The 14,973-nt window shown below is 43.7% G+C and overlaps 1 protein-coding gene across 1 annotated transcript in view; it reads right to left on the reverse strand.

Annotated features, from left to right (window-relative positions):
* The window catches only part of IQCK (IQ motif containing K), a 126,132-nt gene extending 111,167 nt beyond the window's left edge, over positions 1-14,965 (reverse strand). The window contains exons 1-4 of the mRNA XM_082670491.1: positions 14,772-14,965; positions 5,478-5,542; positions 3,302-3,431; positions 2,285-2,382 (exon numbers count right to left, since the gene is read on the reverse strand). Of these exons, the coding sequence (XP_082526617.1) occupies positions 2,285-2,382; positions 3,302-3,431; positions 5,478-5,542; positions 14,772-14,955 (477 nt within the window). The 5' untranslated portion in view covers positions 14,956-14,965. The remainder of the gene's footprint in view (positions 1-2,284; positions 2,383-3,301; positions 3,432-5,477; positions 5,543-14,771) is intronic.
* Between the last annotated feature and the right edge of the window lie 8 nt (positions 14,966-14,973).

Genomic DNA, 14,973 nt, shown 5'->3' on the forward strand with positions numbered 1-14,973 from the left:
TTTGCTGTGCATCAGGCAAATGACCCTGGTTCAGTCCCTGGTTCAGTAACACCATGAGCAGGTGCTATGATCATCTTCATTTTACACATAAGGAAAAGATGGTGGCTCAGAAAGACGAGATAACTTGCCCAAGGCTATACAGCCAGCTGGGGTGGAGGGAGATGTCAAAACCAGGTAACCCTGAGAACACATCCAGAGATGTGTTCTTAATCAATATGCCATAAACCAAAGCCCAATTTACTAGTTAATTGCATAATTAATATATAAGGAGGGTTAGGCAGTGGAATTTGCCACCCACTGCTCTCTTACATTGACTAACTCACGAAATATATGGATGTCTTCTTCTCTCACCCCCCTTCATGGCGTCCCTCCAGGGATGAGCCCAAGAGAACAGCCTTCCCAGATAGAAGAAAGCTGGGTTTTGGTCAAGGACATAGTAGTAGAGGTGCTCCCCTGACGTCCAACTGTGCACTCATTTATTGAGGGCCAACTATGTATTCACCAGGGGCTAGGTACTGGGTAGGATATACTAGGCACTGAATAGAGATACAAAAATAAATCAGAGAATCTGTCCTCAAGGAACTTAAAATACTGGGGGAGACAGACATGTATAAAATGAAGTGTATTTGTGGGTCAAGGATGTCTTAATTTTCCACTAGAAGAGGAATAGATGAGATACTCTGAAATCTGAGGGCTGGGTTCAATTGCTTCCAGTTTGGGAACAGTAGGCCTGAAAGAGAAGCCACAGAGCTGAGTTTGAAAAAACAAATAGAACTTAAATATGCAGAGAAGAAGAACTCAAGGATTTTTTTCTCAAAAAAAAAAAAAAAAATGAAGGAACATATGCACAGAAGCCGTGAAGTGTGGGGCAGGTACAGGGACCTCCAAGTGGTTCTATCTGCTGGAGGGTATCACCCAGGAAGGAGAACAGAGAGAGATGTCCTTCTAAGGAAGGAGGGAAAAGACTGCAGAGGGCCGTGAAAGCCAGGCCGAGGGGTCTTGGACTCCTTATGTGGATCCACGGTTCTCAAACAGTGTACCGGGGCCCAGCAGCGTACCCTAAACACCTCCTCCACAAGCGTGCTGCCTGGTTCCAGATCAACGTCTCATAATTCGTTTCTGCTTCTACTAAAGACACAACTGTCACGGTGAGGCCTGTCAGAAGGAATGTTATGCTGAATGGACCAGTGGCAGTGAATTAGGGGGAGGTATAAAGTGGGGTGACTAAGAGACAGGAGGGTCAGTATAACGTCAAGCCAGCACGAAAGGAAAGTTGAGTGTTTGCTAGAGCACGTGAAAACGTTGTCTCTTCGGTATATAAAAGCATCAGGACAGTATCCTATTCTCACAGAGAGATCCTGTCCTGAAGGGCAACCAAGCAGGTGACACCATTATCTGTGAATGTTTTAAAGACGTGGGTCAAACAAATTGGGGTTTGCACTGTAGTTACAGCCAACTTTTTAAAATATCATTTTGAATCATTTAATTTGGATTTGAATCCTAGCTCTGCCATTCACCCTTGATCACCTTTCTGAATCTATCCCTTCGTCCGTTTTCTCATCTGCAAAATGCAGACAATATGAATCAAGAGGAACCTCACAGAACTGTTGGGAGTGATGATAAAGCCCTAAGCAAAGCACCCAGCAGAGCAAGCACTTGGTCAACGTGAAATGCTGTTGCTATTTTACTCTCTGCGTATAGGTCATCCAAAATTCTAGTACTGTGCAGGGAAGACACACACCCGACGTACACTGCCAACTGCAGAAAAGAGGGAGCCTCTGGGGTATTTACATGGCGGTGCGCCAGGACTGGAACTCGATACAGATAACTAGCTGCAGTCACCGAGCACTCACCATGGGCCAGGCCTCTCCTAAAGCAAGTACATTCGTGGCATTTGGCATGAAGTGGAGTAGGGGGAGCCCCGAGGTGGGATGGTCGATCCGGAGCTGGATAAGAGGGCAGGAGAGCTATAATCTGTGCATGTCATAACGGGAGCAGGAAGACCCAAGACACCTGGCAGATGCCAATTGCCCAGGAGAAGGGCAGGCAGGGAGGCCAAGCGAGGCAGAAAACCTCCCCAGAGCCAGGCGGCCAGACAGATGGCAGTGCGTGTGTGTGCACAACTAGATGTCCCGGCCGGAGTTGGATAAGCGACTGAAACAAGGCTTTCCCTCCCAAAGGGATCATTTTGAAAACAGCCACTTGACGGTACTAAGATAATGAGCTACCACCTGATAAAAATGCATTATTGAGCATTTAGAAATAAAGAAACAAAACAACTGACCTCAAAACATTTTTCTTTCTTTGCTTGGTGAAGCAGGCTAGCCATTCCAGGAAGCAGAACTGGAAAGATGAATGTTTCCAAATATTCTTTAGGGGAACCTAAAACAAACAAAAAATTCCCACCAAAAATCCAAAATGGCTCAAGTTAATTTGGGAGAAACATTTGCTTCCGAACAAAAAAAGGTATTCTCCATTAATCAACATGACCATAAATGTTATATTTTACTCTAGACTGCTGAGTTGGGCTGATTACCGACGAAACTTAAAATATCCCTCTGAGCCTCTGTAGTCTGGTGGGGCTGTAGACGGGGTCCCACACGGGGCCAGGGCCACAGGCACAGCCAGGAGGCCGGTGTAGCTGGAGGGAAATACGCAAGGGGAGTGTGGTAGGAACTGAGGTCAGAGGGGAACGGGGCGGGGGTACAAGGACCTAAGGGCACAGTAATAGTGGTTACCAAAGCCCAAAGCCCACTAGTGGAGGGAGCAGAACAAACCAGCGGGAGAGGGCCTGGCACCAGGGAGGGCGAGGAACAGGGACTCAGGGAGGAAGATGAGGACGCCTGCATCTCTGGCTTCCACACACAAAGCAAGACAGCATGACATTTTCTTTTACTCTTTACATTTTCCCCCTTTGTATGTAATGTAGAACTTAAGAACTTAAGAACTTAAGTGTCTTTCTTCCTTTTCAACCTTAAAGATACATCAGTGGACCCCGAGGGGGGAAAGCGGGCGGGCGGGTGGGATGAAGTGGGAGATTGGGATTGACATATATACACTAGTATGTATAAAATAGATAACTAATAGGAACCTGCTGTATAAAAAAATAAATAAAATTCAAAAAAAAGATACATCAGTGGAATAAAGGCTACTTCTCTTAAAAATAAAAATTAAACAAGAACACATTCTTTCTTATTACGTGGTCTCCCTGAGGTCTATCTGTCCACCCTGTCCCCACCCCATGGTTCTGCAATGTCACAAGTCCTGAACTACAGAGCTGAGATTGCACTTCCTTACGTACATGTTTCTGGGTCGATTGTTTCCCGTTTAACTTGAGGACAGGATACTTGTGGGACCACGGCTAAAGGAGCAGCTGGGTAAAGGTGTTCCGTGTTGAAGCCGTAGAGAACCCTTTCATCTGATGGTGATGCCTGGGGTGGCGGTGGGGAGGGAAATCAATTCATGTAGTTTAAATCATTGTATTTTCTTTTATAATATAACAAAAATAAAAGTCTGTGTCAGACTTTAGGTTCAAGGGGGCATACTGAGCACAAATCTTTCTCTTCTCTCCCAAGACACCTATAAAGGACAACCAAGAAACAAACCCATAACAAAGACTGGGAGGGCTGTCAATGGATGAGAGATCTCCAGACATTTCCAAAAGAAACAGAATAGGGCTTCCCTGGTGGCGCAGCGGTTAAGAATCCACCTGCCAATGCAGGGCACATGGGCTCGAGCCCTGGTCCAGGAAGATCCCACATGCCACGGATCAACTAAGTCCATGCGCCACAACTACTGAGCCTGTGCTCTAGAGCCTGCCAGCCACAACTACTGAGCCCACGTGCCACAACTACTGAGCCCGTGTGCCACAACTACTGAAGCCCGCATGCCTAGAGCCCGTCCTCCGCAACAAGAGAAGCCACCGCAATGAGAAGCCCGCGCACCACAGCAAAGAGTAGACACCGCTTGCCGCAACTAGAGAAAGCCTGGGCACAGCAACGAAGACCCAATGCAGCCAAAAATAAATAAATAAATAAATTTACAAAAGAAACAGAATAAAGCCTGTTGTCAGATGAGAGGAGGAGTGGCAGGTCAGAATCCACAGGAGGAAACTGCCCCCAGAAGACGAGAGTCCACGTTCCCACCAGAATTCCAAAGGGCTTCAGAGGTTCAGTTCGTCACAGTGTGGGAATGAGAAAGGAAACAATACACGGGAGAGGTTAAGTGAAAATCTGGCTGGAGACCCCGTGGCCTGCTGCCCCATCCTCCCTCCTCCTGCTTCTGCCCCCTTTGGCATTCACAGCAGCCTTTTATAACCTGCTCTCCCTCCTTTCCAATGAATCTTCTGTAAACAAATTAAACAAACAGCCTGGGAAGGAGTAGAACTACGCAGGGTGCCATTTTGGCAGTCAAGAGAAAAAAAAAACCTCAACATTGATGTGGAGGCTCCCAGCCCAGTCCCAAAATAGGGAGTCCCTGTCTGCTGACCCTGAAGAAAAGTCCTCCAGTGGACAATCACTCCCCATGAGCTCCCAGTCAGTGTTTCTATTCATGGAAGAGACCCATCCAGAAAACAAACCAACATGTATGACAGTAGAAGAAAACTATACCAACTATGTAGAAATATCCACTCAGGCTTGCATTTTAAATTTTGAATAAATAATCAAAACTTTCTACATAGATGAAGAACATAAACAGCATAAAAGACAAAGATCAAGATCTATAAAGAACAACTGACCCTGAAGAAGCAAAAATAATTCAGGGGAGAGAACTGTAATTAGTATCTGCAGAGAAATTTGAGAAAGCATTGCATTCATAAAGCAAGAACAGGATGCTATGAAAAAGGAACAATCACAAGCCAAGGAAGTTCTTAGACACAGAATCTCTAATGGAGGCAGCTGCAGTGACATATTGAAGTCTAATGACTTAGGTTTTTGTCTCATCCCTGTGACCCTGCTCAAGTCTCTTCATTTCTCAGAGCCTTACCTTTTTATTTTAAACTCCATTAAGTCCCTATTTTACTCCAAGCATACTGCCTTAGGGCCTCCCTTCCTGGCTGCCTTGTCCTTGGCCCTCTCTCCTTCCTTAGTACAGTCTTAGCCCACCCAGCTATGCAAAAAGAAATCTGCTCCATCTGCAAAACTGTCCCCAACGTGGACATGATGTTGAATCCACTGCAAAGGCCTTCCTCATCTAGGATCTCATTTGAGCCCTACAAAGGCCCTGTGAGTTAGTCAAGGATTATCTGCTCCATTTAACAGATGCAGAAACTGAGGCTCAAAGTGGTTGCGTGATGCCCTTTAAGTCACATCATTAGCAGCAGAGGTATGACTGGCCCTGGTTCTGGTTCTGGTTCTGGTTCCAGTGCCTTTCCTTTCCCCCTCCCTGATTCATGACAGTGTCTGATGCTCACCAGTCATCAGTGCTGTTTTCGTGTAAGAACCTTTCAGTTAGGTTGGGGCCCGGGTGATACTCACAGTAACAACAGCTTCTTGTTTGGCTTTATATCCTTCTGGAAAGGGAGGCAGCTCAGCTTCATACTCTGAAGGGAGTGGGGGGGAAAAAAACCCCTCAATTCCATACTTCATTACAGCTTGTGGATAATTCCCTTTCCTCTGAATAAAATCTCCTTAAATTTTATTTTGGTTGGTGGTTTTCAAAAATGAAAAAACAATTAGCCATTACAGGGTGTTTATTTAAAATGGGTAAGAGATGATTCTTCTCTTGCATGAAAGACTCCAGGCTTTATGTAAGAGTTTGAGACTCTTCCCAAGAAGGTAGATTTAGATCTTGCCCACCAAATTATAACTACAAGGGATAAAAAGAGGAAGAAAATGAGGAGGGTGGCTAAGGGAAGACACCAATAGCATACAGGAAGGAGAGGGGAGAAAAAGAAGAGGAGAATGTTACGTATAGGGGGGCAGAATAAAAGAGACAGAGGCAAGATGAGCCATCTCAGGCAGACGTGGGGATGGGCGTGAAGTTAAGGCTGCCAGATTGGGGTATACGGCTGGAAAAGCAATCCCGTAAACCCTTGCTAGTCGAAGCATTGCCCACGGACCAGCAGCATCAGCATCCCTGGGGAGTTAGAAATGCAACATCTCAAGCCCCACCCCAGATCTGCTGAATCTGAATCTGCATTTTAACGAGACCCCCAGGTAACCTGCATGCAATTAAAATTGGAGAGGTTCTACTGTAAGCTCCAGTAAGTTTCCATCTTGGCTGTACATTATAATTACCCGGGAGATTTTTGAAAATGCTAATGTCTTGGCCCGACCCCAGAAATTTTGATTCAATAGGTCTGGGGCAAGAGGCTGGGAATCAATATTTTAAGTCCTCCAGCTGGTTCTAACATGCAGTGAGTTGGAGAACAATTGCCAGGTTTCAAGACTGATCACTGTCAACCTGCTGGGGAGCTTAATGCAAAGAATATTCCACATAAGTTCTACAGCGTAACAACAACTATTGCTGAGAGACAGAAAGAAAATGCCCATGACTATATTGGTTACACTCCTAAGAGAAAGACTGGTAAAAATATTTCCGGAAAGGTCAACGTTTCAAAGGCAATTGTATAGTTGCTTTGCAGTGATGAGGGAAAACAAAGTTTCTGGGTGAGATGGGGTTGATGCATTTGTACTGGAGGCAAGTTTTATTCCATTACCTCGTTCCTTATCAGGTGGTAGAGCAATTCTCAACTTTTTTTTCAATTCCTAGGTATCAGGTTGGGGACTAGTATGTCAGGATGCAGGTTTTAAGCAATTTTGATTCCCAATACTAGCTAGAATAGGTTTCTAGTGCTATGTAACAAATTATCACAAACTTAGCAACTTAACACAAATTTATTATCTCACAATTCCCAAGGGTCAGGAGTCTGGGTATGGGTCAGGGTCTCATCAGGCTGAAATCGTGTTGGCCATGGCTGTGATCTCATCTGACGGCTGAGGTCCTCTTCCAAGTTCACTGATTGTTGGTGCGATTCAGTTTCTTGTGGATGTAGCTCTGAAGTCCACATTTTCTTTTGGGTTGTTATGGGGACTGCTCTCAGCACCAAGAGGCTGGCCGCCCTCAGGTCCAGGCAGCTCACTCTTGGATATTTGCTACTTCAAAGCAACAGTAGTCTCTTCTGCTTGAACCTCTCTGACTTCGTTTAAGGGCTCACCTGATTAGGTCAGGCCCATCTACAATAATCTTCTTAAAGACAATTGAGGGAATTCCCTGGTAGTCCAGTGGTTAGGACTGTGAGCTTCCAATGCTGGGGTCCTGGGTTTGATCCCTGGTCGGGGAATTAAGATCCCACAAGCTGTGCAGTGTGGCCAAAAAACAAAACAAATAAACAAAAAACCTACAGATTCAATTAGAAAAAAAATAATAAAGTCATCTGATTACACACTTTAATTACATCTGAAAAATCCTTTGACAGCAGTGCCTAAATTAGTTTCTGATTGGATAACTGGGAGCTATGTGCACTAGCGGCAGGAATCTTGGGGGCCATCTGAGAATTCTGCCCACCGCAGCAACTCTAGCTCTACCACTTTATTCTTTCCTCTCAAGCAAAAATGTAAATTCACCTTCTTCCCCCAACACACTGAGAATCACCAACACGGTGTGAAAACTATTCGTTTGGATTTAAGATACATATACATTTATAGCTTTGATTACAAAAGCAATACATGCTTATTATGAGAAAAATTCCAAATAATACGGAGATGGCTTATGTAGAATCTAAGTCATACCTAATCCCATTACAACCCATAACCATTGCTGGAACTGGCATAGATTCAACCACAACTTTTTCAGTGCATTTACTAACATTTGTATATAATTCACAAATACATTCCTTCACTTTAGTTCTCCAAGACCAGCTCAAATCACCCAAGCATAGAACTTGATAACACTGTGTCCTTATTCTGCATAACTCATATTAAGTCTTACCCTTATTTGAAATTTGTAAAAATTAATGAGTATCTCTTCTAAAAGACTGTGTTTTTTTTGGGGGGGTGGGATGTGGATGTACCTGGGTCTGTTTGTGCTCACCATCACATTCCCAAAGAATATGGAGCTGAATGAATGTACTTTTTTTTTTTTTTAATTTAAATTTTTTGCCTGCACAGCAGGTGGGATCTTAGTTGCCCGACCAGGGATCAAACCCACGTCCCCTGCATTGGAAGTGTGGAGTCTTAATCACACTTGGACCGCTAGGGAAGTCAGAAGCTGAATGAATGAAGTAATGAATGAATGAACAAAACAAACACTACAGCAAGTTACTTTTGACTCTTTATCAACTCATTCATCCATATTTATTGAGAGTCCACTATATGCCAGAATCCATTCTAGGTGCTGAATCATGGAGCTCGTTCAATGCTGCTACTATATGATGTGCTTCATTTATTTAACCAGTGTACTCTTAGTGGGCTTTTAGGTTGCTTCCAATTTTTCATTATTACAAACAATGCTGTTGTAAGCATCTTTATACATACATCATTGATCAGAAAGGAGGTACTTTTGTAGGATTAACTCTTAGATGTGGAATTGTTCTTTCAAAGAAAAAAATAATTTAAAATTTGGGCCAAATTGCCAAATTTTCCTCCAAAAGGTTTATAATAATTCACACTCCAAATAGTAAGTCTGCCTGTTTCTCTAGGGTTTAACTGATCTCATACATATTTAAAATGATACTTTACTTTTATTTATATTTCTTTAATTATGATTTATTTGCCATTTATATTTTTCCCAATGAGAAATTTGATGGAAAATATACAAACTTTTTCATCCTACAACCACAAAAGATATACAGTTATATGATTATGTAGAAGTATGGGAAAATACATTTGCCTCAGGACAATCTGATGTGTTTTTTATTTCAAGCCTCTGTAAGATTTAAGAGAATCTGGCATATTTGAGAATTTGTCACTGTCACCTTGCGATTTCAATTTAAAACATATAATTGATTACAGACTGATGCTTTTTACATTGAAAGCCATATAATTTTGCATGAATTTATTAAGTTTGTAAAGAGTACTGAAGAAAAATTTGCTGGTTTGGCACTAGAAATTCTTAAGAAAATCAGGTATATTAAATTTCCAAATGTTTACAATCTTTTCGTTACCTAAGCTTGTAAACTGGATTCCAGGTGTCCCCCACTTTTCGAAAGTTTGCTTTACGCACTTCACTTTTACAAAAGACCTATAATAGTACCTGTTTTCGCTAACCAAGAGAAATCCAAAGGGCATTTTTGCTTTAACAGAAAAGGTGAAAAGTGAAAAGAGCGATCAGCGGTTTTTTTTGCAGCAAACTGTTACAGAGGAAGTGTGTATTCTGAGCAGTGGAGTGGCACTGCCAAGCTCCTTCCCCTGGAACTACACTCAGCATCTCAGCATCATGCCATCACAGTTTTGAACTGTCTGTGAACATCTGTACTTTTTCTCGATTTATTCTGTGCATCCTTTAGCAAGATGTGTCCTAAGGTAATCATTTCTTTGCTTTATGCCATTTTGGCTTATGAAAGTTTTCACAGGAACTCTCTACTTTTGGGTAGCAGGGAGAACCTGTAATTGGTTAGGGGAATTTAATGTTATATGCATTTTAAACGAACATTAATCTAAGAACAAGTAAACATAGTTGTTCATTTTATACAACAAAGGCAACATTATGGAAGAGGCAGAGCAGAAAGAACCTATAACCCTGTTGGGGGAACAGAGCCCTTGTGCTCAAATTGGAACCTCCCCGCCACCATGCTCCAGGCACGTGAGGTGATGAAATGTCTTTATTGCTCAGGCCACTATTAGTTGGGTTTTCTGTGATTTGCAGCTGAACATGTTCCTAAATGAAACAGCAATTAAAATACAGTGTTCACCAACAGTGGCCTATTGGAAAGGGATGAACCAGGAAGATGGAGGCTGGAAGTGAATCTAACGAACACTTAGCCAGCATATACTACGGCAAGGGGATGTACAAGGTGCTGGGGGGACAGATGAAGAAGGAAGAAGAGCTTGTGTCCTGGTGAGGGGATGGACAGTAAGAGCCAGTGGTTATAAGATGTGAAAGTGATGCCGTAGAGGGCTGCACTCAGGAAGCACCAAGGAGGGGCTTCAAAATCAGCGTGAAGAATAACAGAAGGCTTTCCAGAAGAGGGGCCACTTGGGCTGAGTCTTGAAAGATGAAGATGAGAAGGCAGAGATGTTCCAGTAAGAGGCAAAGCTTGTGCAAAGGTGCGGAGGAATGGAACAGTGTGGTGTGCTGGAGGAATAGTTTCTTATGGTTAAAGGTACACAGCACAGGAGAGTGATACTATGCCTTGTCCCTTGCCTAGAGAGTGTATTTAAAATGCAGAGCTTAGGGACTCACCCCCAAGGAGTGGGGTGAATCATCACACCACAGGAATCTGCACTTTAGCAAGTATCTGGGATATTGTGATGTGGGAGCTCCAGGTCTACACTTTAGGCACACTGCTATGTCGCTTAAGGGCTTGAACTTGAGTGTCACACACGAGTTGCAGTCCGGTTCTACCACTTACTTTGGACAAGTTTCCAAAGCTCTCTATGCCTCAATTGCCTTATCTGTTTAAACCACCAAGTTACTGAGAGGTTTAAACAAGAAGAAAAGCAAGCACCTAGCACAGTGCCTGGCACATAAAGGGCAGCTCAATAAATGTTAGCCATTAGGATGATTTGGACAAATGGTAGGCGATGAATCTAAAAAAAAGAGACAGAGACCAAATCATTAAAGGGCTTAGGTGTTAAGCTAAGAAGTTTATGTTTACCATGAAAGCTGTAAAAATCATTGTAGGTCATGGCATGATGTGATCAGATTTGAATTTGAGAGAGGTTCCTGTAGAAGACAGTCTGGAAGGAAGCCTTCCCCAACTAAAAAGCTACAGCAGCAATCCAAACAGGGAGTGGTTAGGGCCATGAGAACTAGGGGCTGAGGAGCTGGGGGTTACAGGAGACGTTGAGCCGGTAGGATCTATAGGAATTGTAGAATGAATGTAGGGAGAGTAACTGTTGGTGTTTAGAACAGTGCCTGGGGTCATGCCTGGTCTAGCAGTTAAAATAACTCCCAGCACTGGTAGATATGATGATTCATGCATGAGAATGATTTCACTGGAGCCATGAAGTAGGAGCTCATGGGTTGATAAGGGAATGGGAATGACAGTGGTGAGAACACGAGTTCTTTCCAGAAGCTTGGCTAGAGAGGGTACGAGGGATAGACAAGAGCTAGATGACAGGGGTCAAGGGAGAGGTTTTCCCCAAGATGACTGACTAGAGGATGCTTAGAGGGAAAAGCCAGTAGAGAAGTTAAAGATGTTGGAGAGGTGAGTTATAGAGCAGGATCCTGGTATAGCGAAAGGACGGCACCAAAGCACAGATGCAGGGCTGAGCTGTGTGGGTAGCGGGATAAATACTTCTTCCATACGAGCAGATGCAAATATGTTTGTTGGTATCAGGAAGCTGGAGGATTCCCTCCCCACTCTTGATCGCCTGACTATTCTCAGTGAATGCCTCCTCCATCTGCCAAGTGGTATCACGCCAAGTCAGAGGAGTGGAGTAAAAACTTGGGACTAGTAGAAGCAGGCAAAGGGAGAAGGCACTTATGGATGTTGACCGATAAACACTGCTGAGAGCCACCTGGTGTCACTTTTCTCCAGCTGTGCTGGGGGAACAAGCATTGACTCAGAACTGGACCATGTTGTTATCTGGCAGGTGGGAAGAAGGGACCTGACTTCACAACAGCACTGAGCGCTGATGCCAGAGACTAGTGTTTGGAGTGATGAACCAACGGCAATAATAAGGATGCCGATGGCAGTAATAGCAGCAATATCAGAATAAAAGACTGTAAGCTCCAAATACTTTGAATCAGTCCTGGTTAAAACCATAGTTAAAAATCATTGTCATAAGCAACTACAAGACTTAATTAGAAGCCTTGGCAGGAAAGACGTTTATTGATACTAATACAGGTGCTTTTGAGAATAAAAAGCCCTAGGTTAGTTATCACTGGAAAGATGAGAAAACTGAAGAACATTCACAAGTAAGTCATCATACGTGTGCGCGCGTGCACGCGCGCGCGCACACACACACACACACACACACACAGCACTAGCCAGGCAGAATAAAGGTCTTAATAATATCTATTCTGTATCTCATTTTCCTGAAATTGAGTTTCTGATAGGTCTGTTTGCTGTGATAATTTGCTTTTTAAATGGAAATATCCTAAAAGAATATAATACTTAACCTCAAACACAGGATTATTACAAAGCCTATTTTTCATGTTTCTGTGAGAAACTGAATTTACTACGTTTGTTATAGAAAACTGCATTTGTTAGAATGTTTGTTTTAAGAAACTGGGTCTATCATCCAGGTTATAATAATCATTACAGCGCCTGTGTGTATAAATTCACCATCTCTGACATCATTAACTTCATTTTGTAACTCTATCACTTTGTAAGTGGCATCAATTCACTTGCTTTTGAGAGCAACAAAACCCTTTGTCTTTGCTTTCTCCCTACAGGCCTGTTTGAGAAAAATAAACTCCATGATTCTAAAACAAAGGCAAAGCATGTTTCTTTGTCAACAATAACGAACATTTATTGAGCACTTTCTAAATGCCAGGCTCTGTGCAAGCACCTTTGCATACATTATCTTATTCCAGCCTCACAACAGCCCTGTGAGGTAAGTACAAGGATTATCCCCTCTTAGAGATGAGGTTGAGCAGCTTCCTCGACAAAACACTACTAGTCAATTGTATTATGAAGAGCTGTTTGGCCTGGAGAAGTGAAAGCTCTGGGGAAAAGACAGCCACAATAACAACCTTCTATTTGGGTGTTTTCATAATGGTAGAGTGACTAGCAACTTGGATCATAGCACCAGGAGGGTAAGGAGCAAAGGGTAGAAGTTACAAGGAGAACATTCAAGATGAAAAAGGTTTTTCTAGGTATAATGCAATACAGGAGAAGGAATTCAAGCACTGGGTAGGAGTTGAAATAGATGGCCTTCCAGGGCATCTATCAACTCTGAGTCCATTATTCTCTTCTTCCTTTGTATTTTCCACTTCTCTCAACTCACGGCTCTCTCTCCCTCTACCTAGTCCCATATACTGGTACATTCAGTCTCTCCTCCATTCAACAAACATTTACTGACCTGCACTGTCCAATACAGTGGTCACTAGCCACATGTAGCTGTGTAAGTTTATTAGAACTTATTAGAAGTAAAACAAAAAATTCAGTTATAAAATTGCATTAATCACATTTCAAGTGCTCAATACCCATATGTGGCTAGTGGCTACCATATTTGAAAGTTCTATTGGACAGTGCTGTTTCAGACAGTTGAAGTAATGATGGTAGGCACAAGAATGAAAAATCCGAGTTCCTGACCTCAAGGAGTTTACAATCTTAGGGAGGAAAAAAAACACCCAGCATTATTAAGAGCAACATACACTGAGCTCTTGGTGTAAATCGGGCATTTGCTAAGCCCTTTCTGAAGTGCCCCTTTAGCTGCATCCTCCTAACACCTTGAAATAGGTGCCATTATTATGCTCACTTTACCGAGGATAAGTAACATATGGGTATACCTTGTTTTATTGTGCGTCACTGTATTGCACTTAGAAGGTATTGAGTTTTTTACAGATTGAAGGGTTTGTGGCAACCCCGCATCAAGCAAGTCTATTAGTGCCATTTTCCCAACAGCATTTGCTCATTTTGTGTCTGTGTCACATTTTGGACATTCCCAAAATATTTCAAACTTTTCCATTATTATTACACTTGTCATGGTGAACTGTGCTGTTTGACATTAGTATTGCAAAAAGACTACAACCCACTGAATGCTCAGATGATGGTTAGCATTTTTTAGCAATAAAGTATTTTTATTTATTTATTTATTTTTGACCACACTGCAGGGCTCGTGGAATCAGGATTAAACCCGGGCCCTCAGGGCCCTGGGCAGTGAAAGCACGGAGTCCTAACCATTGGACAGCCAAGGAATTCCCCAACAATAAAGTATCTTTAAGCTAAGGCATATACAGTGTTTTTTAGACATAATGCTATTGTGCACTTAATAGACTGCAGTATTGTGTAAACATAACTTTTATATGCACTAGGAAACCAAAAAATTCCTGTGAGTCGCTTTATTGCTGTGGTCTGAAACACAACCTGCAACATCTCGGAGGTATGCCTAACCTGTCCAACGTATGTGAGGAGTACTGCGGGACCTCATGATCAAGGGTACCTGTAGGCCCACAAAAGAAGGTGAACTAAACAAACTCCACTTACGAATTTTAAGGAAGGCTAAGAAGAAGAGGATTAAAGCCAAATCTGTCTAGACCAGGCTTGCTCAACGCGTGGGCCACAGATTACCTACATCAAAATTACCTGGGGTGCTCGTTCAAAGTGCAGATCCCCTACACCCCATTAGGAGCCCTGTGGGCGGGGCCTGGAAACCTATGTTTTAAACAAGCTCCCCATCTCCGTCCCAGCGATTCTTTCCTGTTCACTAAATGAGATTTGAGCACCACTGGCCCACACCAGCTGGTCCCCTTTATTCCGCCTTCCCCTGCCTTCGACCTGACTATGGATGCAGGCTGGAGGCTGCGCTGCCTAACCTCGGGCAAGCCTCTCAGAGCCTCTGTTTCCCCTACATAACATGGGGAGCCCGGCGGGCCCGCTGCGAGGCTGCCAGGAGGCCTCGCGCGTCAGCCGCCGGACGCACCTTAGGCGCCCAGGAAGCGCCGGCCCCACCTGGCCGCCCGAGTCACGCCCCTCTCGGCCGGCCCGGGCTGCCTACCTTCGCAGATCTGCTCCCACAGGTTCTTGCCGGGCAGCTCCGCAACCTGTCCCGGCGAGACGCGCAGATCCAGGGACACGGGAGACACGACGGGCCCTGGCGTCCTGGCGGTGATGCACGACTCAGTTGAAAGCGCCCGTTCCAAGCGCTGAGAGACACCGCTCACCTGTCCCGGAGCCGCCATGGCTGCAGTTTCCACGGC

Source organism: Grampus griseus, assembly GCF_964374135.1.
Source record: "Grampus griseus genome assembly, chromosome: 14".
In the NCBI taxonomy this organism is placed as follows: Eukaryota; Metazoa; Chordata; class Mammalia; order Artiodactyla; family Delphinidae; genus Grampus; species Grampus griseus.